The sequence below is a fragment of the Gnatocerus cornutus genome, chromosome 4 (genome assembly GCF_029298725.1).
Source record: "Gnatocerus cornutus isolate USDA-ARS CGAHR chromosome 4, icGnaCorn1.1, whole genome shotgun sequence".
Classification (NCBI taxonomy): Eukaryota; Metazoa; Arthropoda; class Insecta; order Coleoptera; family Tenebrionidae; genus Gnatocerus; species Gnatocerus cornutus.
The window spans coordinates 16638905-16666392 of record NC_142236.1 but is presented as its reverse complement, the minus strand read 5'-3'; the positions used below and the strand labels follow the sequence as shown (position 1 = coordinate 16666392).

General features: G+C 30.1%; 1 protein-coding gene across 1 annotated transcript in view; it reads left to right on the top strand.

The window, feature by feature from the left end:
- LOC148176454 (acyl-CoA Delta-9 desaturase-like) overlaps window positions 1-27488 on the top strand; it is a 31941-nt gene that overhangs the window by 2570 nt on the left and 1883 nt on the right. Inside the window, exons 2-3 of the mRNA XM_088033669.1 lie at window positions 7004-7234; window positions 16910-17040. Of these exons, the coding sequence (XP_087889795.1) occupies window positions 7006-7234; window positions 16910-17040 (360 nt within the window). The 5' untranslated portion in view covers window positions 7004-7005. The remainder of the gene's footprint in view (window positions 1-7003; window positions 7235-16909; window positions 17041-27488) is intronic.

Below are 27488 nucleotides of genomic sequence, written 5' to 3'. Positions count from 1 at the left end.
TCCAGACCTTTTGGCTCTCTGGTGACAACCCAAAATGAAATTGGCCTTTACTCAGTTATTTGTTGGCGTTCCGAAATTTTAGGCACTGATTTGGATTAAGCGTAAAATTCTGAGTAAAATGAGTTACAATAACAGAAGTTTGCTCCACAAATAAACGAGATATTGACCGAAATAGGTTTTCTGTAGGTTTTTTTTTGGATGAAATGCAATGAACTTTTTCTAGGCGAAAACGACGTCTAATGTCTTTGACTTATAAACCAATCGAAAGAGCAGCTTGCAATCTATCATGTGCCCAAATTTCAGATCGATAGGACAAATAGTTTGGGAAAAACGGTCAAAACACAAAAAAATTAACACATCGTGTGGTTAAGGCACGTGTTTCGCACTAGATTTTTTCTTATTCAGTAAATAAGATGCATTAAAACAAAGCTTGACATTAGTGACACTATTTTTCGATCAACTTATTTTTATGACATGTGACAGAAGAAAAGTCACTTTGTAAATGAAACGTTGTTTGTGTCATTTTGTAACTGACTTTAAAATAAATTCGGTTTTGTTCCGATGGGCAATAATTATGTCTAGTGATGAAATGAAATACTTCTAGTTGCAAAATTTTAAAAATTTTGAATTTTAGACAAACGACAAATTTTCAAAATTTAGAAATGAAGCTGTAATTTTGGTGCTTTTTAGTCGACATTTCTTTGGGTTACTTATTCAAGGGACCAAATTCTAAAATTCTACTTAGCACGAAAGCAATGTTAAAAAATAAGGCAATATCAAATTTTTATTTTTAGGACGAATTCCAAAATTTATAATGTAATTTAAATCCTTGGTTACAAAATTTAGTAAGATTTCTGAACTTAATAATGATTAGTCTAAATAAAAAATTTAGAACAAAATAGTGAAAAAGACAAATTAAAAAAATGTCCGTTTTTATAGACATTTTTATATTTTATATTTTATATTTTTAAAACTATGATAATAAGATCTTGACATGCTAATTAACTATGCTAAATCATAAAAAATATAGAGTTAAATAAACAACATTTCGAAAATTTAAATTTGATTTGATTAATACCTTTAACATGTTGACTAATAAGAGTGCGAATTCTCAAAATTGTGGTGCATTACAAAATTTTTTGTGTTTTTTTTTTAATAAATAATAATATTAATAATTTTAATAAATCTAGTAATTTTGAAGCAATGGCAATGTGATTTGGAATGCTTATTTCCTATGACATGTTGATAAACTGTACCAAATCTCAAAATTATTGTTCAAAAAGAAAAATTTTTGAATTTATAAACGAAGAAAAAAATTGGTCTGTTAACACAACTTATTTTATGGTTTTATAAGATAAATTGAAGCTTCTTCGACTTTACGTCAAAAACAAAGGAAACCCAATTTAAAATCAAAGAAAATCAACAACAAAAAAAATGTATTATAAAATTTAATTATTTTTATTTTTTTTACTATATTTATGTATCTTTATTAGAATTGACGTGAATATAGCAGTGGCGTCCGTCATTATTTTCATCTGAATTGTTAATAAAAGCTTAAACAATCCAAGAAAAGTATAGATTTTCTTAACGAGACCAAAACACTTTTATTACAAAGTTTCCGCTTTTTAATCACACCATTATTACCCAGGTGTGCACTTTACTCACTAAATAGCAATAATCCTATAATTGAAAATTACCCAATAATAATCCTTTAAAAGAGCTTCGATAACGTTTTTAAATTTTATGATTCATTGTGAAAACCAAAAATTTGAAAAACATTTCAATAAAAGCAGCAATTAACTGCAGGGCTTCGATAACGTTTTTTGATTTTACGATTCATTGTTAAAACAAAAATTTTGAAAAACATTTTAATAAAACTCGCAATTAACTGTGTAGGCATTTAAATTTATCGGGAACTTTAACATTTAAGTAGATAAGAGTGTTAATTGGACCATAAAACACAATATGGGACTTAAAGTAGCACCTTGAGGTACACTGAAATTTGTCACTCGTTTCAATATTTGTTATGTAATTCGACACGTGACATCACAATAGTTGCAATTTCTGCTTCGAAGCTTACGTGTCCACCTATGTCAGTCATATTAATAGTTTTACATGCAAGAGAACTCCCACGACGACCGGAATTCATCTACATACCTATAATTCGAAATTAAAGTCCAACTTTTTTGCAATTCCTATTTATAGAGAATCATTACAAATATAAAGTACCTACACGGCGTCGTAAAAAGACGTTTTATTGTGAAGAAGTATTTATAGAGGTAATGGCGATTGACGAGGTATTTGCATGTGTAACTTTGATCAAATCAAATGATCCAAAAAACTGTGTTTCTCAGTGTAAAATTGTGCTGTAATTCACAGGAACTTGTTTGCGAGAGATAATCGGAGATGATTCACACTGCATATTTGAAATGGGTACTAGGTTACACCAAAAGATAAATATTTGCAATGGATTGTATAATTACCGCAAGGTGCATAAAAATTCCATGCAAGTGGGATTGTTTGTTTAGCAATTTTAGTTGTACTTTTAAAGTTCAAACTCGAAATTTGTTTTATCCTTAACATGTGTGGCGGAAATCTTATCGCTTAGAGCACAAAAAAGACTAATTATGTTGAATAATCGTCGCTGATATGATACAACAATACTGCAATTAAGAGGAGTCAAGGATATGTAACTGTTGTCATGTTGGTTTCGTCGAAAACTTCAAACCTAAAACCTCCAAAAATGTACCAAATTTCCAAAAATTTGTAGAAATTTACTGCTAGCTGCAGATCTAATCATAGACAAAGCTAATATTATCTTAAAATTATAGGCCAGACGAATTTTTTAAATTTTCATTTTTATCATGTAAAAAAATGTTAAACAGTTTTCGTAGTGCTAGTGTAGTAATGTCATTTTTAAACTGAATTTTACCACAAAAATCTAAATTTGGGACCTAAAAATGGTAAATTGTAAAAACTTCAATGTGTGGCCAAGAAATTTCAAACTTTTCTTGGACAATTCGATAGTTTTGTAGGTGAAATACTGAAATTTTGGGAGTTTTCTCTCTTACATCGACCGAAAATGACAAATTTGTAGGTACAGCAAAAAATTCGAAAAGTGATTCTCTGGCAATGGAATTTGGACATAATTTTAGAAAATGTCTAATTTCTGGACGAATTATTAAAGTCAAAGTACAAAAATTTATTGCAAAACAAACTTCATGGTAAACAAATTTTGAATTAAAAAAAAACTGTGACTTTAGTGGTTTAGAAATTTTGAAAATCAAATTTGTATAAATTGCCATGTACTTTTGACTCACCACGAATTTTGGATTTGTAGGATTTTAAACAATATTTCATAATTTGCAGTTTGAACAAAGCGATTACCGCCTTCATTTTGAACGCTTTAATGGACTATTACCACATCGAATGCGGTAACAGCTTTATTAGCCTAGCAACAAATTTAGTAAAAAAATTGTGATCTAACGAACAAGTTAGGTAATGAAGACCATTAATAATAATCATAATGTTTTAATGTTTGACTGAAATGGTATAATAAGTTTTATAAATGTCACTTTAGTCGCCAGTTCATGAGTGTTTAAAGTAGTTTCAAAACGTGGTACATACTATACTTTTTCTACGACCTCAAATTCAAAGCCACCGAAACCACAAATCATTTTCCAACCAACTGTCTAACTTCAACTCGTGACTAAAATGACGCCGTCATCTTTAGCCCGTGACTAAAGCGCCACTTTAGTCACGAGTGACTCGATGTGTTTAAGATGTCACTTAGCATCACTTAGATGGAAACTTGAAACGGCATTTTAAATGCGGGAGTAGAAAAATTGTATTTAATATGCAAATTAGGAAAAATATCATAAACTTAAAAGCACTAGTTCTAAACTCGGATTTTAAAAGAAGTTTTTTTTGGTTCGGTGCTTTAAGCGTTACATTATAGGACTGTTTTTTATTTTTAAAAACCCCTTAAAGCACTTAACTTAACCGTTCTAGGAAAAAAATTTCTAAATGAAAAGTTCAAAATGTTTGTTGAATCAAAACCTGAATGATAATCATCATCATGATCACGAAAATGTGAATTTAGGAATAATGAATTAGAAGAAAAGCAAACGTTGTAATATCTAAATTTGCAAAATTAAACAGAAAACTTCAGTAATTATTTGAATTGAAGTTTTGTTAGACAAATGTCATTACCTCTTTTGTCACAAACCTAACTTGTCAAAATCCCTAATCAAAAATAATTTCTTTGAAATGCAATTTTTAAATTTATTTACAATGCAAAGTAGAAAAAATAGTATATTACACTCATTTCAAAGACGACTTGTAGCACGAATGAGTTTTGACCACGACGAGCGCAGCGAGGAGTGGTCAAATAGAATACGTGTGATAATGTACTATTTTTAATATGCTATTATAAAAATAGTTTATAATATATACATACTATTGAAACTTTATAGCTAAAGAAGACACTGGGGAACTTTTTAAATAGAAAAAGTGAAGAAGAGAATTTTGTTGATTCTATGATTTTACGATGTTCTGAAAAATCAGAAGAAGAAGAAAATCGACGTGTTTTCCGTCATTTCTCATTCTTCCGATCATTAAGACTCTTTAGAAGATTTGATTTTACAAATTGTACTGCTGGAATTTGAAGAATATAAAAGAATGGAAAATTTTATAAGAACTAAAACATTTGTAAAATCTAGCATATCGAAACGTAGGAAATTTCTAAAATACGTACTTAAAATAGAATAAAAATGGATAAATTAAAAAATTTTAGGTAATGAAAAATTGAATATTCCGAAGTTCTAAGGGGTTTATAAAAATTTCAGTTTTTTAGTGAATTTATAAAATTTCAGAACAGTATTCTAGAAATGAGTGGACTTGATTTTCTAACTTTTTTGAATTTTTTCCTTTTGTACAATCTTTTTGTTCAGATCCTCTAAATTTCTTGTAGACATACTAAAATGCCTGAAATTCTTAGAGTTTTCAGATTTCTTAGATTTTCTATAATTTATAATACAAGGTGTTTATAAATGTTTCTAGCATCAAGGGTGGCTATGAAATGTCAAAGAAATTTGCCGCTCATTACAAATGTGGGTTTCGATTTTTTAACTGACATTTTCAGTTAACCTCAAACATGAAGCAAAGTTAATTTTGAGAAATAAACTGTTCTAGTTGTGGTTTGAAACCAGAAAATTAAAACCTTGGACATAAAACTGTAACTGAAACATCATGAATGTGTTACATTATAAATAATTTTCAAGATAGTTATATTTACTATGAAAACAAAGAGGCAAAATAGTGCACGGCAGGAATTCCAAAGCCACCCTTGATGCTAGAAACATTTATAAACACCTTGTATTATAAAGCTAGAAAATCCATAAAATTTATGAATGTCGTGTTTTATAAAAGGTACAAAAAATACGGAATTTCTAATTTTTTAGAATTCTTAAGAAACAGATTTGGATTTTCTGCTATTTTTGAGTTTCTGAGTAGTTTTTTCTAACACTATAGAATCTGAAAAAAAATTATTTAGATAGAGATCATCTTTTTGAAATTTTTTAATATACAAATTTTAACGCGAAAAGTTAAATATTTTTTATAGAAAAACAATAATTTAGTCTGCTTTTATCTCGAAAAATTAAACGTTGCTGGTTTTCAAAACGTCTAGAAATTAAATAATTTTTTTAACTGTTCGTATTGTAACTTTTTTTAAATTAAAGCAGCAGTTTTTGTATTTTTATCAGTTTCTTTCCGTTTTCATTTATCCAAAATCGCGTTTTTAAAGAGCTCAAACTAATTTTGACACGGTTTTAGGCACACGTGCGTAAAAGTGACATACGAGTGCGCAAAAATGACATGCGAGTGTAAAAGTTGTCAGTTTGTCAGGCAAGTAAACAATCGTTTTGTACCCCCATGTATCGACTTTTATAAAGAGTTCACGGATATTCGTACCGACTGTCCGAATTTCAATTCTGTCAAATCAGTTTTAAAATAATTGTCAGAATTGTCGATTGTAGAAAAGATCTTGTTTGCAACTCGTGCGAAATGGACGAGTTCACCATTGTCAATTTTACGACGTCAATGTCTTCCAATCGAATTGTCTTATGAAAATTGGAAAAATGGTGGATGCGCCTACACGAATTTCCAGTTCTTCGATACATAAATGAATGGAATTTTCCATAGAATTACGGAAAACGCGACTTTTCCGCTGTTTTGTTTTTCTTGTTTGTTCATTCCTACGCATTTTCTTTTTTCATATTATTGATCTTCTTCACTCTTCTTCAATGCATGAAAGTAATAGTAATAATAATAATAACAATGAGAATATTTCGTCTGGTGCTGTTAGTTTGCAGCTCATTCTTATTTAATCAGCTTTAGACGGTGTAACGCAAAATATTTACTCGAAGATAAGATAAGCCAGTTCTCGTAATAGAGTTTTTCCCATTTCCCGACACTAAAGACACTCTGTAATAACTCGAACGTGTCAAATCTATTTTAGTAGCGTGAAAACGATGATTAATTCTTCTGAGAAAACCTTTTTTGCAACCGAGGAAACAGTTTTAGTGTTTCGGTAAACACTATTTTCCCTGATCGATATTTACCAGTTGAGGCGACACCAAACATTGTGTGATTCACTCTGACTAATGAAATTTTATTACAATTCGCTCAATATTACAGCTAGATAAAGGACTCTATCCGGATATTACCCGTATCTGTGTAGATACATAAAAAATCACGTGGAAAAATTGTTGTTATGTCAGAGATATTGATTTATTATGTTTATGCGTAAACACTGCATAAATTCTGATGTTACTTCCAAACGAGTGAAAATTTGATAGTTATCATCAGTTATCAAAGTGGTCATGTGACGATGACTGTTGTAAAGAAATCATGTTTGTCATGAGTCGGTGTTTGTCCCGAGCGCAGGTATTTTTTTCGCCCGGTCTAGATTATGTTCTATTTTTTTTTGTTTTTTTTACAGGTATGACGGAAGATAGTGAAGATTGTTCAAACACGACTTCCTTGGTCGGGAATGATTCTCGACTGCGTAACGGTCACAGCAAAAGTGAAACTGCCAAAGAGTCTGAAGATGAGCCTTTCCAGCCGAAACTCCGATGGCCTGATTTGACAGCACAGTTGTTTATACATGTCGGGTGTTTGTATGGTCTGTTCTTGTGCCTTGTGTCTGCGAAGTTTTACACGACGCTTTTTGGTAAGTTTTTATATTATAAAAGAATGAAAAATTATTATTACTTAAACATAAATTTAAAAGAGCAGCATTTAAAATAAAAAAAGTTAAAATATCTTAAAAAATTCACGAAAATTTAATTTATTTTGAAAGCTGTTGGTTTGCCATCATTTTCAGTTAATTTATTTTTTTTAAATGATAATTTTGTTTTCCCAAAAAAATCAACCATTGAATTTGTAGATTCGGAGATATGGAGCGTTAAATTGAAAATTGACTATCCGCAACTTCAAACGCTTCTAATTCGGTTATTTGTTGACGTATTTTAAAATTTCGCTCAGATTTGGATTCTGCGTGAAATTCTGCGTTAAATGAGTACTTCCAACTTGAGTTTGCTTAACCAGTAAACGAGATATTGACCAAATTAGGTTTTCAGAGGGACTTTTCGAGCTTATCTTTTTAACTAACTTTTTCGGTGCGAATATGACGTTTCATACCTTTACGTTCTTCATAAATCGAAAGAGCAGCTCGAGATCTATCACCTGGCCAAATCTTAGATTGGTAGGTCAAAAAAAACGAAAAATTCAAAAAAAATTATCGTTTGAGTCGGAATTTTGTGTTTGAAAAAAAAAAACGATTATCGAATTTTGGGTTTTTGAGAGCGAATTCTTAACAACAAAAGCACGAGAAAGACGATGGCGCAAATCGCGTATTTCTATTTGGCGTTGTTCCGGAGATATCGATACCAAAAATTCCGAAACATTAAAATTTTTGCTCTCTGGCGACAACTCAAAACTTTATTTTTTTCTAATTTAGTTATTCGTTGACTTACGTAAAAAATTAGCACAGTTTTAGATTCTGCGTGAAATTTCGTTTTAAATGAGCACCAACAACTTGAGTTTGTTTAACCGATGAACGAGATATTGACCAAATTAGGTTTTCAGAGGGTTTTTTCTACCGAAGTTTTTTTGGAAAATGAAGTTGAATGAAATCGCAGATCTGCAGATCAAATAGTTTACCAGTTACAGTCAAAAAAACAAAAATTTGAAATTAAGAATCACAACTATATAACAAATATCTTAAAAATTCTGGAAAATTTGGAAATTTGGCGAATCTGAATTGTTAAATTTATTTATGTCTTACCGTTTAATTATTGGCTCGGATTTGCGGTACGTTAGAGGTACAATTACGCCCTAGGGCATTAAGGTGTCATAGCAATCTCACAACAAACAGCGACTGGCTACGAATCGACTTGCTTTCTTTACCCGCCATATTGAAATTGCATTTAAACTTAATAATCATCAAACAGTCAAATTCAAAAGGTACCTGAATAAATAAACTGGTTGTAATGTTTTTTTGGTCTTAATTTTCCGTTTTGAGGCTGGAACACATTCATGCTTTGCAGGTCGCTGCGTTGCATAGCCATGCTCCACTGTGCGCGCGTGTTTTTTTGAGGTTATGTCAGATGGGTTATGTTAGAAATGTTTGTTGCGAAAATAAAGAAACATACAATGTTAAATATAACTTTATTGTGTTTTCACTCTTTCGTCAAAAATTACAATATAGGAGAAACATTTATTGTCTTTCATTGTAACAAATGTGCAGTTGTTGAATGTTCCTGTGAAAGTTATACTTGCCGATGTTAAAGTTGTTCCAATGCTTGCATTCGTTGTTACATCGGAATTAATAACGCAAACATCATAGTTCTTCGGTCTTATGGATGTAGAACACTCTCCGACTTCAGAAACAGGTGGGGAAGCAACTCCAGCCAGCATTTTTGAAATTTTATTTTTGGAGGACATACTATCCTCCAAGTATCCCTCTACAACGACTGTGCTTTTCCACCCTCCATTTTAGGGTTTTAGGGTTGTCATACTTGCACCAGCATCCGCCAACAACGTGCCGAAGTTCGACGCAAGCAATGCCCTGTATACTTATCAGCATCTTTGAACCCTAGATACTTTGCAATGGTACTACGGATCTTGCCAAAGGTGTTTTTTCCAATCGGTTGAGCAGTACAACGACCAGAACGATAGTTCAAAAAAAATCTTTGTACTTCACTTCGTGGTGGACGTAAAGAGACGTATTTTCTAATTAGATTGAAACAATCCATTTCAGGTTCATCTATGATAGTGAAGACACGCTTTTTCTCAGTTTTGGTTTGGGGTATTTGCACGACAATAGCAGAACGCCTATCATCGACATCTTTAATTACCATGTTTACCAATTCTTGCCGTCTGCACCCGCCGAAAACCCCAAATAGCAGAGCTACCTTCATCGCCAAGAATTCTTTGTTGGGAGCTTCTTTTAAGAATTTTAATACCTCTTCCCTGGTCAACACTTTAGATTTTTTAGGCTCGTACCCTTTGCTTCGTTGTTTCAAAAACTCACACAATTTGTGAAATTTGCCCAACTCAATATTTTTGTTGACCAATAAAGTTTTCTTGAGCATTGAATATTTGGTCCAAAGTGAACTTGGGGAGAATGCTTCTGACTGCAATTAGTAGAAATAATAATACGCAAGGAAAAAAATGTGTATATGCTTACCATTTCGACAAAATATCCCAGCAGCACAGTTTCATTAATAACATCAACACTATTGCGTAGCATCCATGTTGTGAATTTTTCGTATTCTTTATCGTATAAATCTTTAGATTTGGTGGGCAATAAACTTTCAGTGGCTTTTGCAGCGTTTTCAACCATTTTAGATGGAATTTTACCTGCCATCTTGATACGCTTTCAATTGTTTTGCAAAGCGTCCTAAGATTAATTTCATTGACATGACACTAGATTATTTTAATAACAATAATAAAAATAATGCTAATAATATAGTTACTAGTAATTAACGAATTAACTAATGATTAATAAATTATAAATTAACTGTAATACTAATTTGTGGTTTCAATTATCTCAAATAAACAGTGTAGAAATCAGAAATTGTATATAAAGCCATTAGTAATTAAAATGATTAAATGTTTAAACCAACACAAAACGACATTTGAAGTATTTTTTATAAAGTCTTTATGTAGATTCAAGAACAGAAATTTGTATTTGTAGAGAAATTATTCATTTTTAAAAAATCAAAATTTATTGGTAAGACATAAAACGTTGTATGTACCGCGGCCATAACTCGATGTTTAAGTATCTCGAGAAACTTACAAAGTCTCGGGCCGAAGGCCCTCGACCTTGTAATCTAGTTGCCCTCGAACATAAACATCCACATTATGCCCTTAACACATAAATAACTATTAAGTAATTTTTGACAATTTTTGGATTCTAAGGTTTTATACATTTCCTAATTGTCCAAAATTGCTGTAATGTTATTTCAAACTTCTTAATTTAATACATTTCTCAAAATTCTTTAGATTGCATACATTTTAGTCCGAATTCCACAGCTAGAAAAAGCATTGTGAATATCTTCTTATTATTCTGGTGCATTAGACTTTAGAAAGTCTAAAAAAATCTAAGAAATCTTATAGGAATCTCTTGAATTTTAGAAAATGGCAAAATTTTGGAAAGCTACATCAGGAATCAAAAGTCTATTTCCAGATTTCTTAAAAAAGTATTTTATTTTTATATTTCTCAGATTTTATAGATTTATAGATTCCTCGCTATAATCTTTGATATCTTTTAATTGCCCAGAATATCTATTTCTTGGATTTATTGTATTTTTTGCTTTGTTCTAAGCAGTTCTAATATACAAAATCTAAGAAATTTGTGTTCTCAAAAGGAATTTAGGAACGGTATAAAATTTGGAGAATAAAAAGAATTTAAAATACACCAAATTTGTGAAGTTTCAATTCTTGGAAGTTTTAATTTAAATTTTTTAATTTTTGGAATTCCAGTTTTTACACTTCTAGAAAATTTTCAAATAGCATTGTAAAATTCAGGCTCAAATTGTTCTAATTTTTTCAATTTATGGAGTGCAAGTTTTGCAGGTAATGAATAGTATTTCTATAGTATAGTCTAAAATGTGTTTTTTTGAATTGCTGAGAAATTTAATTTTGAACTTTGAAAATTTGGACTTTAAAATTACATGTTTTTGGCGGCTCTGCATTGCATAGTTCTGAAGAATCAGAAGAAGAAAAAATTCTCTATTTTTTTTTTAATTTTCTAAAATCTTCTGGTGAAAACTTTAAAATTCAAGAATTTTAGAACTAGAAAACTAAAAACTAAAATGACCAAGGAATTAGAAGAAGCTAATATCTGCATAGAAATTTAAAAGCATAGAAAATTAAAAGAATTAAAAAAAATAAAAACCTAGCAGAAAATTTTCTCTCTATCTTCCTTCTGATATAGAATACAAAACAAAAATTTAAAATTGACTAAAAATTTATACAAAGAAAATTTAATCAGTTTAATCATCGCTCTGATGATAGCATTGCTATCGAAACGCGCGTCAGCATTTTTTGTAAAAATTTGGTGTTTGGGAAAAATTGTAATTTTAATAAAAATTTATATTTAAAATAATTTTACCATTTTAGATTTGTGAACTCCAAATTTGGCAGAAATTTGATTTAGTCGAAAAAATTTTATATCTAAAACTATGGCAAACTCCTACGGTCGATTACTCGCTTATTTTTGAAGCAAACTTGTGTTATTAAGGCTCATTTTACGCAGAATTTTGCGCAGATTTCAAATCCGCGCTCAAAATCCACTCACGACAACAATTAACTGAACTATGGCCGTTTAAAATTTCGGAAAATAATTTTTCAGTTCCAAAATTTTTAATAATAAATATCTCCTTATCTACGACAGATAAAAGGAACTGGTTGGGGCATCGTTTTTCTCGCGCTTTTCTTTGCCTTCAAATACCCAAAATTTAATTGTCGATTTTTTTGCAAAAAAAATCCGATTCAGTCGATGATGTATGCTCCGAAAAAGTTCGTTAAAAATGACTCAGAATCAGCCTCTAATAACCTTATTCAGTCAATATTTTGTTTATCGGTTAAGCAAACTCAAATTATTTTTTGCTTATTTAACGCAGCGTTTCAAAACATTCAAAACTGTACGAATTTTTATCGTATGTCAACAAATAACCGAATTAAAAATGATCGAAGGTTCAGACAAAAATTTTGAATATGTAATGTCACTTGTAAAAGATTTGACCTACCGATCTGAGATTTAGCAAGTTGATTTAACGTCATTTTCGCACGAAAAAAGTTTGTTAAAACGATCTCAAAAAGACCTACTTTAAACCTAATTCGGTCAATATCTCGTTTCTTTGTGGAGCAAACTCAAATTATTCTTCTCATTTAACGCAGAATTTCACGTGGAATCCAAACATGTGTCAACTTATAACGTACATCCATAAATAACCGAATTATCAGCGTTTTAAATTTTGCCGGGAGGCGATTTTTGGTATCATTTTTTTCGCCTTTAGACCGTTAAGAACTTGGGGTGCGATTTTGTTTCTCGATCAAAGTGATAAATTATCACTTGCGATAAATGTCATTGCGTAAGTTTTAAACTTTTGTTTGCATTTTTTCTTTGTATATAAGCTTATTAAATGCTCATCAGTTTACAATTACCTTAATTTTAAGAACTTGTAACTCAGAATTTCAATTTTGAACTTCTATTTTGACATAAATTTCGTAGTTTAATCATGGCTCTGATGATGATAGCATTGCTATCGAAACGCGCGTCAGCATTTTTTGTCAAATTTGGTGTTTGGGGAATAAATTGTAATTTTGATAATTTGTCAACAACACCAAGAATTGATCCAATAAATTTTCTTTGAATAAATTTCGTGGTTATGTCTCCAAAATTTATCACTTCATTCAGAGCTATCGAGAAAATATCAGCCTATGAAGACTTGAAGTCGTGACAGAATCGAGAAATGTGACAGAAATGTAGCATCTTAACCAATCAGCAAACGAGATTTTATCGCTATCGAGGTTTTTTCGATAGAGAAACAAAATCGCACCCCTGGTGCTAATTTTACTTTTTTCGAAAAAATATTGTGTACATAAATAGAATCGGGTCGGTATCTCGCTTATTTGCGGAGCAACCTTAAACTATTGGTGCTCATTTTACGCAGAATTTCGCACAAAATCCAAAAATGTACGAATTTTTAAAATACGTCAAAAATAACCGAATTAAAAGCGTTTGAAATTTTAGTTTATCGCTCCAAAATTCGACATTTTGGGTAATTAAATTCTAGCTTCTTTAAAAACCATCACAATGTGAATGTAGTATGATTTTTATTTTTTTTTGTCTAAATTTTGTTTTTTTTTCTAAATTTTATGTAGCTAAATCTATAGAAATTAGAAGTTTTGTAGAGAATCTAATAAAAACCAAAAAATAAAAATTTTAATAAAGTTGAAAATATAAGAAACTTTTAGAATTTTATATAGAATCTTAGAAACCCGCTTAAAATTTTCGTGTTTTTTTTTCAAACGTTGATTTTGGTAGCACTAGTAACAACTAAAAGTGTTCTGCTGTTTTTCGGAAAAATTTGATTGCCTAAAATTAAAGAGTCTTAAAACTCAACTCTCCAGAAAACTTTTTAAGAATATTTGAGTATTTCCCCGATCATAAAAAATCAGTACACATCAAATCAATTAAGTGATTTTTAAGTGGCAATGAGCTCTAATTAGCTTATCCACTCGACTGGATCTTTTTCACGTTCTCCAGTTATCGATTTAATTTCCATTTCAAAATATTTCAAGTGTCTGACTATTTACGGATCCTTAATAACGCCGCCGTTTTGTTGATCACGTACGCGATATCATATACAAAAAAAACGTGCAAAAAGTTGACTCACTTTGCTGACACTTCTGGAAAAAATCTATTTTTTATTTTCTATTTATTACTTTAAGTTGTTTACTCTAAAATCTTGTGCTGATTACATTTTTTATACGATCTGTTACGGAAAATTTAATTTGTTGTTATTTTCAAAATTTAAAGAAGATTTCAGACCTTCCCTGATACTCAAATATAGTAAACACTTCAGAACTTTATCTATTACACAAGGCCGAAGGGTTTACTACAAATCTGATAATAATTGAATGAAAAAAATTGAGAATTGAAGTGGCGAAAATTAATAATACGTGACTCTTCAATTATCTGTCTAGTAAACAAACTGAATTACGCTATCATTTTTATTTTATTTTTTTTAGAACGACAGATGTTAATAATTATTGTTTAATTTGTTTATCATTAATGGAATGCCTAGACCAGACCATAGAGGAAATACAGTCATGGTGTGGCAAATATAATATTGTTAACCGCATTTTGATAAGATAAGAATTCCGGTGGATTTGTGTACACAGTGTGTCGTTTTCCTAGGATATTATTGCTCTTCATCTGAAATGTTGTTGTCGGTAAATAAAGATAAGAGGAGAGGGTTCAGAGTTCTCACATTTTTTTCGTTTTTTGAAGGTTTCGATCTTCTTAATTTTCTAAAGAAAAATATTTTTTATGATTGTTACTTTCTGCGTTTTTTTCTTTTTCTTTTTTGTGTTTTGTGTTTTTATTTGGCTGTGTTTCTTGCGGATTTTCGAAAATTTGAATTTCGAAAGATCGAAAAATTTGGATTAATTCTTCTGAGCGCCTTAATTCCAGTACTTCCGGATCTACATTTATTAAATTTTGCAATTTTAATAGGCTTAAGCTGCTTTAAAAGCAAAATTATAGATCACAAATTGCAAATTTTAGAGAATTTGAATTTTTGAAAAGAATTCCGGTACTTACAGATTTACAGTTTTAAAATTTTTGTAAGTTTAATAGACTTAACTTGTTTATAAATCAAGCAAAATTATAGACTCCACATTGCAGATGTAAAAGAAATGTTTTAAAAAGAGTGTCAAATTAACATCATTTTTTCTAGTGCATAACTCTTGTATTTTCGAGTCCATATTGTTGAAATTGGGCACACTTATTAAGCTTGAGCCGCTTATAAAGTGTGTAAAAAATCAAAATTACAAACCCAAAATTGCTGATTGTAGGTAATTTAAATTAAAAAAAAAGGCAAAATCTTCATTATTTTTTTAGGTGTTATAAATCCGGGATTTTCGGGTGTACATTTTTTAAATGAAACAGGTTTAATGGGCGGGCGCTGTTTAAACAAGGTGCAAAAATTCAAAGCCATCGACCCAAAATTGCAGATTTTAGTCAATTTGAATTTTTAAAGAACGTCAAATTTACATTAATTTTTATACTTCCTCTATGGGTGAAATTGGGCCCACCTACTAGATTCAGCTGTTTATAAAGTTTTAAAAAAGGCATAATTTTTATTAATTCTTTTAGGTGCTATATTTCCAGTATTTATATGACCGAATTTTTAAAATTTTTGAAATTTAATATATGGTATATCCCCAACACTTCAAATTTTTATAAAAAAAAAAATCCAATTTTCTTAGTGCCATATTTTTTTTACACCGAGGTCTCTATTTTTGAAAATGGGCGCAGTTATTAGGCTTAAGCTGTTTATAAAATGTACTTAAAATCAGAATTACAAACTGAAATTTGCAAATTTCGGAAAACTTTATCGTTTAAAAATGGCTAAATCTCCGTTACTTTTCTAAAGCGCCACTTTTTCGGTATTTTCGGGATTACATTTTTACAAGTTCAAACTTTTAAACTAAGAATTGCTCATTTTAGAATGTGTTAGAAAAAACGTAAAATTTGCATTATGTTTTCTTACTTCTTGGTCTAGATGTCGTTTGAATTAACTCTTTTGAGTGCCAAAACCCATAATTCTTATTCTGCTCTGTTTTTGTTTTAATTTTTTAGTTTTTGTTTTTGTGTTAATTTTTCTTCTTAAATTTTTATTTTGATCTTTGTTTTTTTTTATTTGTTTTCTTGCCTTTTCACTCAAAATTTAGTTAAATACACTTGTTTTATCATCTTTTTTATCTTTCGTTTTTTCTTCTTCAACTTCTGTTTTGTCTATATTTTTCTGAAAATGTCTCAATATTTTTTTTTTCCAAATTTTAGTAGCCATTTTTTTTGTTTTCTTATTTTCTTCACTTTCTATCATATTTTTTATCAATTTTATGTGTTTCACCATTACTGACTCGCATTTATTTTGTAAAAAAAATGCTGACACTGTCAATAATTGCTACACAACTGTGACTACCAACATTAGAAAAAATCCAAGGCCTACCACCAAATCCTTTCAAACAAAAAAAAAATCCCCAGACACCTACTAATGTACCATGTTTCCGACTGCGATTTTATCGCAATATTCGAACACACTAACGATTTTTTAATCATCGCAATGACTCATGTCATTGTAAATTATCCTCATTATCATTATCAACATATTTTATATCGATTGAAATTTCACAGTCACGTGGTCTGTGATAACGCCGGCTTGATTGACTACTTTTGAAGGCCGTACTAAAAATTTTGATTTTTTTCCGTCTACATTCACTTTCATCTGCTTTTATTATATTAGCCCAATAAATTGATGTAGACAGCGGCGCCTCGCGAAATGCGAATTATTGATCCAATAAAAGTGGACTTTGTGCTTCGATATTTCTAATAAAACAAAACCACAACAATAACTGCTTAATAGAGCCAGCAATGAGCACGAAGTAGGCCATGTTCCGGGAAGCGCACGCTTGATATACAGCGGGATCCAGAAATAACCGGCTTTTGTTGGAATTTTCGGGTTTAGCTCCCGAGTGACGAAAGAGCGCGACTACTCAACCCACTTGTTTGATTTTTTTTGTAAAATTTCTTTTTTGTTTTCAGCATTCCTTACTATATACCTCTCAGGGTTTGGTATCACCGCAGGTGCTCATAGGTTATGGTCACATCGAGCTTACAAAGCGAAATGGCCGCTTAGATTAATTCTAGTCTTTCTATTTACCATTACAGGCCAGGTAAGTGTTACAAGCATTTCCTATTTTATTTAATTGATGAAAGATGTTGATTGTTGTGCTCTAGATAATTAAAATACAAATTGATTTTATCTAGGTTAAACAGTGCAGATTTTTTCCTTTAACATATATTTCTTTTTGAATTTTTTGAAATCCGTAGGAAGGGTGAAATTAACAAAAAAAGATTAATTTTGATGATGACAATATACTCCTTATAATGCTTATAAATGCCTGAAAAATGTCAAAATGTAAAACTTTTAATATCCTTGGGACAACAAAAATAGTAAAAAAAATAAAAACTCAAGTTCTTGCAACTTTTGAAGCAAATTTTAAACGTTTTGAAACTAAAAGCCTCAAAATCACAATTTTTGAAATTTTGACTCAAAATTACCTGCTCTTTTCAAAATTTCTCCTTTTTTTGCTTCAAATTTGTGCGCTTTTTACCAAGACTTTATTGTTTTTTTTAGGACGCCAACTATTAAAGATACAAAAATTAATCAAAACCGAGTAATTGAAGTGAATTTTGGAAACGAGTGATTTTAAAAATGAAGTATAAATTTTCAATTTTTTAATTTTTGCAGTTTATTACCCGTATCTAAATTAGGAAGCCCCCTAAATTTTTCTATTTTAGAATAAACCCTCTCAGACTTATTCGAATTAATGAAAATTTGGGTATTTTTGTTTAATTCCAGAAATAAATATTTTGAAAATTCTACTAAAAATTTGTAGTTTCTTACAGCTAATTAAATTAGTAGTCTAAATTAGTAAGATCCCTAAATTTTACAACTTTAGGGTCAAAACTGTCAATATTATTCGAATTCGAAATCTAAGAATTGTTGGATAGATCTTAAAATTATATTTTTTTTCTATTCTAAAATTTTTCATATCTAAACATACCTTTAACCTCCAGCGTCCCTAAATTTCACTCTGTTAGGATCAATATTGGCAGGTACATATTGGAATTAGTAACAATTTGGGAATTATTGGATTGGATCTAGAATTATATTATAATTTCAAAAAAATCCTATATGGTTCTAAAATTTTGCAGTTGGTCATAATTAACAGATATGTCTAAAATAGTAAAATCTCTAAATTTCACTGCCTTTATTATAGTTATTCTAATTACCAAAAAAATTGAGAATTTTTGGAATCGTCTTTAAATCAAAATTTCAAAAAAATGTTTTTTTGATTTTAAGATTTTGTAATTTATTTTATAATTAACAAATATAACTAAAAAGGTAGAATCCTTAAATTTTACGGTTTGCGGCTCAAAATTGTCTGAATTGTCAGTCAAAATTTCTAAAAAATATCTTTTCTATTCTAAAATTTTGCAGTTTTTTAGTAAATAAACATGTCCAAACTAGCAAGGTCCTTAAATTTCATTGTTTTAGGATCAAAATTCTCAGAATAATTATAATTATAATAAGTTTGTGTATTTTAAGTTTGGGTACTAAAAGTAAACTTTTCTGAAATTTCACTTCCAAATTTTGCAATTTATTAGAATTAACAAATATGTGTGTCTAGCACAGTTGATTCTCTAAATTTCACTTCTATAGGATCAAAGTTTTCAGACTTAAAAAATTGAAAATTTTAGGATATGTCGTTAATCAAAATTTCTTAAAAAAGCCATTCTAATTTTAAAATGTTGCTGTTAATAAAAATGTCTAAACTAGCAAGGTTCTTGATTTTTATTGTTTTAGAATTAAAACTGTCACAGTTTTTACCATTTTTAGATAGGTCTTAAAGACAAAATTTCTAAAAAATGTTTTTTTATTTTAAAATTTTGCAGTTAAGTTGTAAATAAACATGTCCAAAGTAGCAAGGTCCTTAAATTTTGTTGTTTTAGAATCAAAACTGCCAAAGAATTTTTAAACTTTTCTTTGATTGGTATTTTGAAATTTCCTTTTCCTATTCTAAAATTTTGTAATTTATCATAATTAACAAAAATGACTAATGTATGATAGAACCTTTAAATTCCACTGTTTTAGAATCAAAATTTTCAGACTTGAAGAAAAAATAAAAAAAAAATTTTGGATTCGTCCTAAAATCAAAATTTCTTAAACATGTTTGTTCTATTCTTAAATTTCATAGTTTGGTCATAAATAAACATGTCTAAGCTAGCATGGTTCTTAAATTTTATTACATTAGGATCAAAACTGTCAGAATTATTAGAATAATTGAAAATTTGTGAATTTGGGTTTGTAATGAAAGTAGACTTTTCTGCAATTCTCTTTTCCTAATTAAAATTTTGCAATTTGATATTATTAAGAAATAAACGTATTAACAATAGTAAAACTCTTAGATTACATTGATTTAGAATAAAAATTGTCAGAATTTTTCTAATTGATTGATCCTAAAAGTAGAGTTTTAAAATAAATCTTTTCTTTCTAAAATTTTGTAATTTATCAGTAATTACACATAAATAAAAACGTACACGTAAATAAAGTGGCTAAATTTTATTGTTCAAGGACCAAAACTGTCAGTTTTTTTAATATTTTGAGATTGAGTTAAAAGTAACTATTTTTGGAATTTTGTTTTCATATTTTTAAAATTTGCAACTTATTGGAATAATTCTAAAGTCGTAAGGTTCTTAAATTTCGTTTCATAATCAAAACTGTGAAGTATGTTAATAAAAACTTGTAAATTTTAGATTTCTTCTAAAAGTAAATTTGTGTAGAAATTTTGAAATTTATCAAAGTTAGTAAACATGTTTAAAGTGTTCCAAGAAAGTACAGGGTTTCTATAAAAGAATATAGCATTCAGTGTCTTGTGTGCTCTGGAAAACAATAGACTTGAAACGATACCCACAATTTGCCACTTGCCTGAAACGGTGACCAATTAAACAATGTCATACTTTAAGGTTAATTATGGAATCATCTGTCAAATTTTGACAGTAAACGTTTTTTACATTAGAAGAAATCACATTTACCAAGAGGCGGTAAATTTTCGCTTGTTTTCAACACCAACTACGATGTTATATTTTTTTATGGAAGCCCTGTATGTTTAATTTCTGTTCTATATCTCGGCATTAGACTGACGTTATTTTATGTTCAAAAATTTTACTAGAACAAGCTTTAATTTTAAACAATGTTTAGTGACTTTTATTCTCACACTTTTTCAGAATTTTCGAAAAACTTGAAAAAAAAAAAATAAATTTGTACACGAAAGCTGAAAACTAGGGAAACGGAATTTAAAACTACGGAGGTTTTAAAAATATGCACTTCAATCACTTCTTACATTCCAAAATTATAAAATAATGAGCTCCAAGCAAATCTATAAAATCCATTCTTAAACGAACAAAGCCGCACGCCACTAAAAACCATTAATTTCATAGTGTTACATTTGTTCTTTGAATCGTCTAAGGTCAAATGAATTATTTCGGTGCAATAAAAAATACAATCGATTTTATGTTTCCAAGTTAGAACGTACATACACCTTTATTGTACTTCAAAGAAAAAAAAAGGAACATTTTTTAGAGGTGGCCCAAAAATGTCGCTCCTTCGACAGGGCCGTCCTTTCGTTTCTCCATTCGTGTCAGGATATTCTTTGTGATTATCGATAACTTCACTTAATTGTTGTTTTATGTACGCGTTGCAGCATTTATTGCATTTTCACATGGTGGTAATAATGTGTCCCATAAAATTCTAGGTCAAAAACTCTAATGTAAACTAATAAAACATTAATATCTCACAGTTCATTGGGTGGACGATTATTGATCTGAATTTAACGAACACATGTATAGTGTGCATTAATAAAACTCGTGTCAACAAAGAATTGCTTGGTTTTTATTAATGGGCAAATAGACAAGTCGTGGCGGTTATGTAACTAAATTTGATTACACGCGGAGTGAAAAAAAACAATCTAAATTGCAAAGGAGGTGGTACTGATAACGTTATAATTAGAACATAATTAGATTAAGATAACACAAAATTATTATGACTTTACGTTGTTTTGAGAAATTTCGAAATTTTTACTTTATTAGAACTCAATTTTCAAGCTTCTGATTAGTGGAACATCCATGTAAAGTGCAATAATAATGTGCAAAGATTTAACCACAGGACACCGCTGTAGATGATTCTGCAAAAAAAATTGAAACTCTTATAAGTTCTTATAATTTTAGGGGGATATCGAACAAATTTCAGTATAGGGCAAATTCAATGTATTTTTCCAAACACGATTACTCGAAAACTATTTGAGTAAATTGCTTTCTGTTTTTTGCATATGAATCTGTTCAACGTGCACTATGTTGAATGCTATATATAATTTTTGTAAAATGATTCTTTAATGACTTTTTGATTAATTAAATACGAAAACTTGGCTGAACGCGAAATAATTTTTAGCATTCCACACGCGAACAGTTTTCAAAATTCACACATACGTATTTTGAGAACAACCAGACAGTAGTATAACGTCTTGTTGTCAAAATTATGACTTTGGGGTGGTGAAAAGACTGAAAAATTTCTCGTAATTTAAAGGTTTTAAAAGATAGATCAATCACTAAAACAACAGAATATAATTATTATTTATAATTTAATTATTTATATACTTCATTTCAGACCTTAGCGAGGTCCAAATGTCAAACCTGAGCCGAAATTTGGGACTGTACCAAAAAATTGTGTGGAGGAATGTACTTTTGGGACATTTTTATACACCAAAAGTTGGCGAGTTTGACTGCGAACATTTTGACAGCAACGTCATAATTTGTAAATATTGACAATTGGCTTTCATATTTATGGAAATTTGGAATTACTTTCAAAATTGAAATTATTTTGAAGTGTTGTGCAAAGAATTGGATTCCTTTCCTGTTTGTTGACACTGAAATGATGAAGTCTGTGACAAGCATTTTTAAAATTGAGACATATTGAGGCAGTTATCTTAGAAGCAGTAATTAGAAGTGAAACACATGAAGAATTGACCAAATTTTTTTATGTGAATTCAGTGTAAAGTGTCCAGTTTGTATTTAGGTAAACTCTAACCTCAACGATACAAGTGTGTTAAATTAAAATTGAGTTATTTTAAAACGGTCAGTTTTCGTGGAATTTAACTGTTTTCTTTCGATACTTTTCTTCAATTGTTCCACCTAGAGTTCTTCTTAGACTGTCTCATTTCTGATTTTGTCTCTTCTTGTTATACCCTTCACAGCCCGTAGGCATTTCATTTTAACTGCTTGCAACTTGCTACTTAAATGCGAATTTAAGACGCAGCCATAAGTTAAAGACCGTCGTTTTTGTTTTCTTACGAATGTATCTAGACTTTTAGGGCACTCCCGATTCTGTCGTTTATTCCTTTCGAATTTGTTCTTTTTTCTTGTATATTCACTCCCAAGTTTTTTATAGACTCTGTTTGTTCTATCCTCATACCATTAATTTTGATACATATGGTTTTTGGGTCTTTTCCAATTGTCATCACTTTGTGTGTTAATCTCTAAGTTTCTCTTCTTAAATCTTAAATTTTTGCATATTTTGTATCCCACATCTAGCGTCTTTATTCTTCCTTTTCTTTCTACAGGGTGTCCCAGAACTCGCGCCCCAGAGAAAAAGGGCTTATGGAGGCAACAATTCTGAACCAAAATTTTGAAACCAATATTTTTTAACCCAAAAAATAACCGAGATAAGACAAAAAAACTGTAGCCAATCCCGAAGCCGAACAGAATTTGAAAATTGGTAACTATGGACACATACTATCATCCATTGGCCAGTTAAGCATTAGACTCTCGTTGCCTAGGAAATTGGGATGGCCATTTACTCCACTTCTCGAATAAGCTTTCGGGATTGGTTGTTAACTTTTTGTCAGTTTTATAATACTATTAAACTTAGTCAATTTTTGTTTTTTTGAAACTTACCATCTGTATTGCTGTCGGCACCCTCCCTTGCTCTCTGGGGCGCGAGTTCTGGGACACCCTGTATAAGTACGTTGTCCATTACCAGGGTAGAAAGCGTAGGACTTAAAACTCCTCCTTGCCGTAGCCCATCTCCTGTTAAGCTTTCTATAGCCCTATTTCTCTTGTATTCCTCTTTTCTTTATGCTTATCAACCAATTCCCAGACTTCACACTGAAGATTTCAAGTTGTTCAAGAGTGTGAAATGAAAATTGCGTCGTTTCCTCATGGTTAGTTTCCGTGGAATTATCTTAGATTGTTGTATGGTTCAAAAACTGCTTTTCTTTACCAAAGTTGCCACCTTTTCAACGTGTGCACCAAATAGACGAACAAAAAAACAGAATGTGGCCTGAAATTAAATTGATGGAATAATGTGTAAATTTGGCCCTGCGATCTACATACATATGAGCTTCTACTCCATTTTAGAGAAGTTAATCAACTAAAAAAATTAAGAATTATAAAAATAATGCACCTTTACCTAGATTGAACGATTCGAAAAAAAAAAATAGTAGAGGATATTATACATTAAATAAATTTAAATATTAAGTCATACGAACATAAAAATAACAAAGTATTTCTAGAACCAAATGGGATCCCATGATTTTTACGTCTGCAATTTTTCTTCTTATTAACATCAAGTACTAAAATTCTTTTTATGGTCACTCATCTTATACTGTTAGTTTGTGTGGCACTGACTTTGTAAAAGTAGGTGATTTTGGCAAATAAGAACTTTTAATACATCTACCAACATCAACAAATTTAAAATCTTGAGAGCTATAACTTCATACTACAGAAGTCATAGCTATGTTACCTAACTCTAAGTAGATTCATCACTTTCCAATACACATGTAGAGTATAAACGAATTTCAGCTTTTGTCATTTTTCCATCTCCAACTAGCATTTCCTTCCATCTTGGCAGTCTTCTTCTTTAAGATCTTTGTCTGCTGCTAAAGCTACAACTTTTTTACATGTCTACTGTATTTCAATATAATAGAAGAATGTTTTAGTTTGTTATGAGGAACGCTTCTGAGTGTGCTTTCAACAAATAATAAAAATGTTGGTTAAGTTTAGTTTTCTTTAAGGTGAAATGATTACATACTTGTCCTGTAATATGTAATAGATACACACAGCAAACTTTATGGTAACCAAACAATATTCCTTTGTGGCCATTTTTCTGGTTTAAGGTTTTGTGCACTAAAATTTTAAATAAACAACCTGCATGTAAGGTCTTGAAGGCCAACTTACACATTGGTACGAATTAAATAAAGGCCGAGGTTGATTTTTTGTTGATGCAAGCATTTTCATCCGTTTTCTGTTCACTTTTTGAAAACCAACAACTTCAGCAAGTCTAATTTATAGGTTAAAGTAAACAAATCCACCGCACAAACTGACAATTTTCTAGTTTTGAGAATGTCATCCCCCTCTACCTCATTACATTCCAAGTAGTAAACCACAATATAAGGATGTATATATATAGATATATATTATATATATATATATATATATATATATATATATAGATCCTTATATTGTGGTAGTACCAACTTTTCCAAATTTTCCTAATAATGTACAATATACTGGTCACTCATGTATACTAGTTGACATTGAAATGGGGGCCTCGCTATGAATTGAAAAGAAGCATAATTATGTTCACTATTTTTTGTTACATTTACAAAAATCTTGGACAAAATTCGAAGATCTCAGTATTAATTCTTCAATTTTTGCAATTACACAAATCCCACTTTATTAAAAATTTAATTTATTTATGAAGATAAATCCGATTTTAAAGACTGGGGTGCGATTCTCGAAATGTGCTGATTTGATTTAGTGCACTAAATATCCATTTAATTAAATTATTAGTGTGGTCGATAGTAGACTAAATTGCATGCTAATTTATTTAGATTGGCAAAATGTTTGATAAAGCAATAAAATTAGAAGAAGAATCTAGACAAAGGTCTTAACTTAGATGTAGTAGCAGCAAATTTACATGAAATCAAAATATATAGAAAATTCCCCAAAAATGTGGAAGATAGATAACTCCGTAAAACTTTTCGATTTACTGAAGACACATTTAATTTCAAGACCATGCAAATCATACTCCAAAAATTGCGGTGGTTTTGTGTTACCATGATATTCTTCTTCTGCGACACCACAGATTGTAAAAATACTATTTCTTTAAAATCTAACACATTCTGTTTGACTGGATCATTTCGTTCTGTTGTCTGTTGGTGTTAAATTATACCTTATTTTAAATTTTTAGTTTTGCCACGCTTGATGTTTTTTTATGTTTTTTCTTTTTTCCAAAGTTATTGGGCATTTTTTCATGTAAAGATAGACATAAACTTGTCTTGTACAAGAACCAAAAGTTGTTCAGAAAGTTTACATGATTTCTTTTGCTTCTCAATAACACGCAAGTTATACCTACTTTTTACCCTGCGCTAAAGGTTTGGATCGACGATGAGATATTCTCATGAGATTATGATTTCACGAGTCAAAAATCGTATCAAAAAGTAGCAAAAAGTTGCATTTTGCTGTGATTTCTTGTGGGGGACTTCAATGCTGCATTTATTTTTGTTGAACATTTGACTGGAAAGGTTAATTTTTTGAGATCAGTCAACCTGACAAACTGTTTTTGCAATGTTGCCAAGATAATATTTAGATCGCTTTAAAATATTAGTGCACTTTTTAGTTTGTTGATGGAGAATACACTATTCTTGATACCACACTGATTTTCTCGTACTCAAAATTTAGCGATTTCGAGAATCGCACTCCTGGACACATTTCAAAAATTGGGTATTGCGAAAAAATAATTTGTTTGAAATAAATAGGGCCCTCAAAAATCTAACTCCAAATTATTCAAAATTTGAACAATTTGGCACTGTAAAACCCACATTTCTCGACCACAATTATTGCTAAACTGACTTCGATAAAGACATTTTTGCCACTTGTTTTTTAACGTTTTTATTCCCAACTTCAATGGTCTGAACTGTCATTGGCATTGCGGCTGGCTTACCCCAACACTTTACTAGTGCTCAGCGATTTCTGCAGAAAATTTTAAACATTTTTTTCTCGAAAACGGTGTTTTTAGAACGCGGCATTTGGCCAACATTTCAAACTGTAGTACATATAATTTTAAACCCAAAAGCAAGTTAAAATAACCTTTGTTATGTGCTAAGTGCTGTGTTCGATGTGCCATGTCCCTCCCTATCAAGACACATGTACTTCCATTATAAGGAATCTAATTTGTAAATAAAAATTTGCTCTTTATCAAACTGCATTGCGAGCGTGTCGAACAACAAACAAAGCTTGCTGCTTCTGACTACATTTCTAATTATAAATAAAAGCAAGTCACGAATCATTTTTGTTGACACTTTCCTAATTGTCACCAGTCTACAAAACCATTTTTACATGTGGTACATTTCTACATATTTTGTCATTTTTTCTGCAGAAAATTTAGCGATTTACAAAGATCAGCGGTATTTGAAAGGGATAAGTTAGATACCTGCATAGGATACACTTCGATTTTGATTAATAGATGGCTAAAAATAATGAATACAGTGCAGACATTGTTGCGACCAAAATTTTCTTGTCCATCTTTGATATTATTTAATGGAAATTTTAAGGTTTAAAACATAGATAAATTAAAAATTTAATAAAGGACAAATTCTGCCGGGTGTTCACTGAAATTTGGAAAAAAGGAAATAAAGGAAAATACAATATTTAGCAATAACATTAAAAGTAAAAAGTCTTATCTGCATTGCTTGTAAACAGAATTAGCAGAACTCCAAACAGAAGATACATAATTTCGTTACACTGTTAGAAGAATGAATTTAATTATTTAGATTAGGTATATTTATTTATGAATCTATTAGATGTGTAGGACTACACACATCCCTGCTTCAACTTGCTATGGCCAGTATTTTATACTCCTTTATAATCATTGTAAATTCTACTTTAGTTTGAAAAAAAATTGAAATTTAAATTAATAAAATAAGCAATGGATTAATAAAAATAAACCGACAATTAGGATTAATCTAAATAACTATTGTTTCCAAATTCCGGTGATTTATTTATCGATTACTTCAAAGTGCACCCAATAATTGTATTTAAACAAATGATAGGTTTAGTGACATTAATCCAGCAGACTATTTTATATTTGTAATATATTTTTTTATAGTTTATTCACTTCACGCATATTCTGCATTTTGCAGTAAATAACCAAAAGCATTCCACAAGATGTTGTGAACGAAACTACAATTGAAGTATTCAATTTAATGGCAAAGAAATCAAAATTAACTTTCGAAAAAGGGTGCCCATTTTACAAATTTTAGGTTTTCGTTTTTGTAAACTATTTAGACCCTTTATTTCCAGCGTTTATTTTGACCGTTTTTGGATCTTTTTGATTCTTGGATTCTTTTAAATCTTTTTCAAATTCTTCGTTTTCATTATATTCTTCTTAAACATCCTTTAAATCTTCTAGATCCTTTAGATCCTTTATAGATCATTTAGATCATGTAGATCTTTTTTGAATTCTTTGTTTTCTTACAAATTGAATTTTTTTATTCTATACACT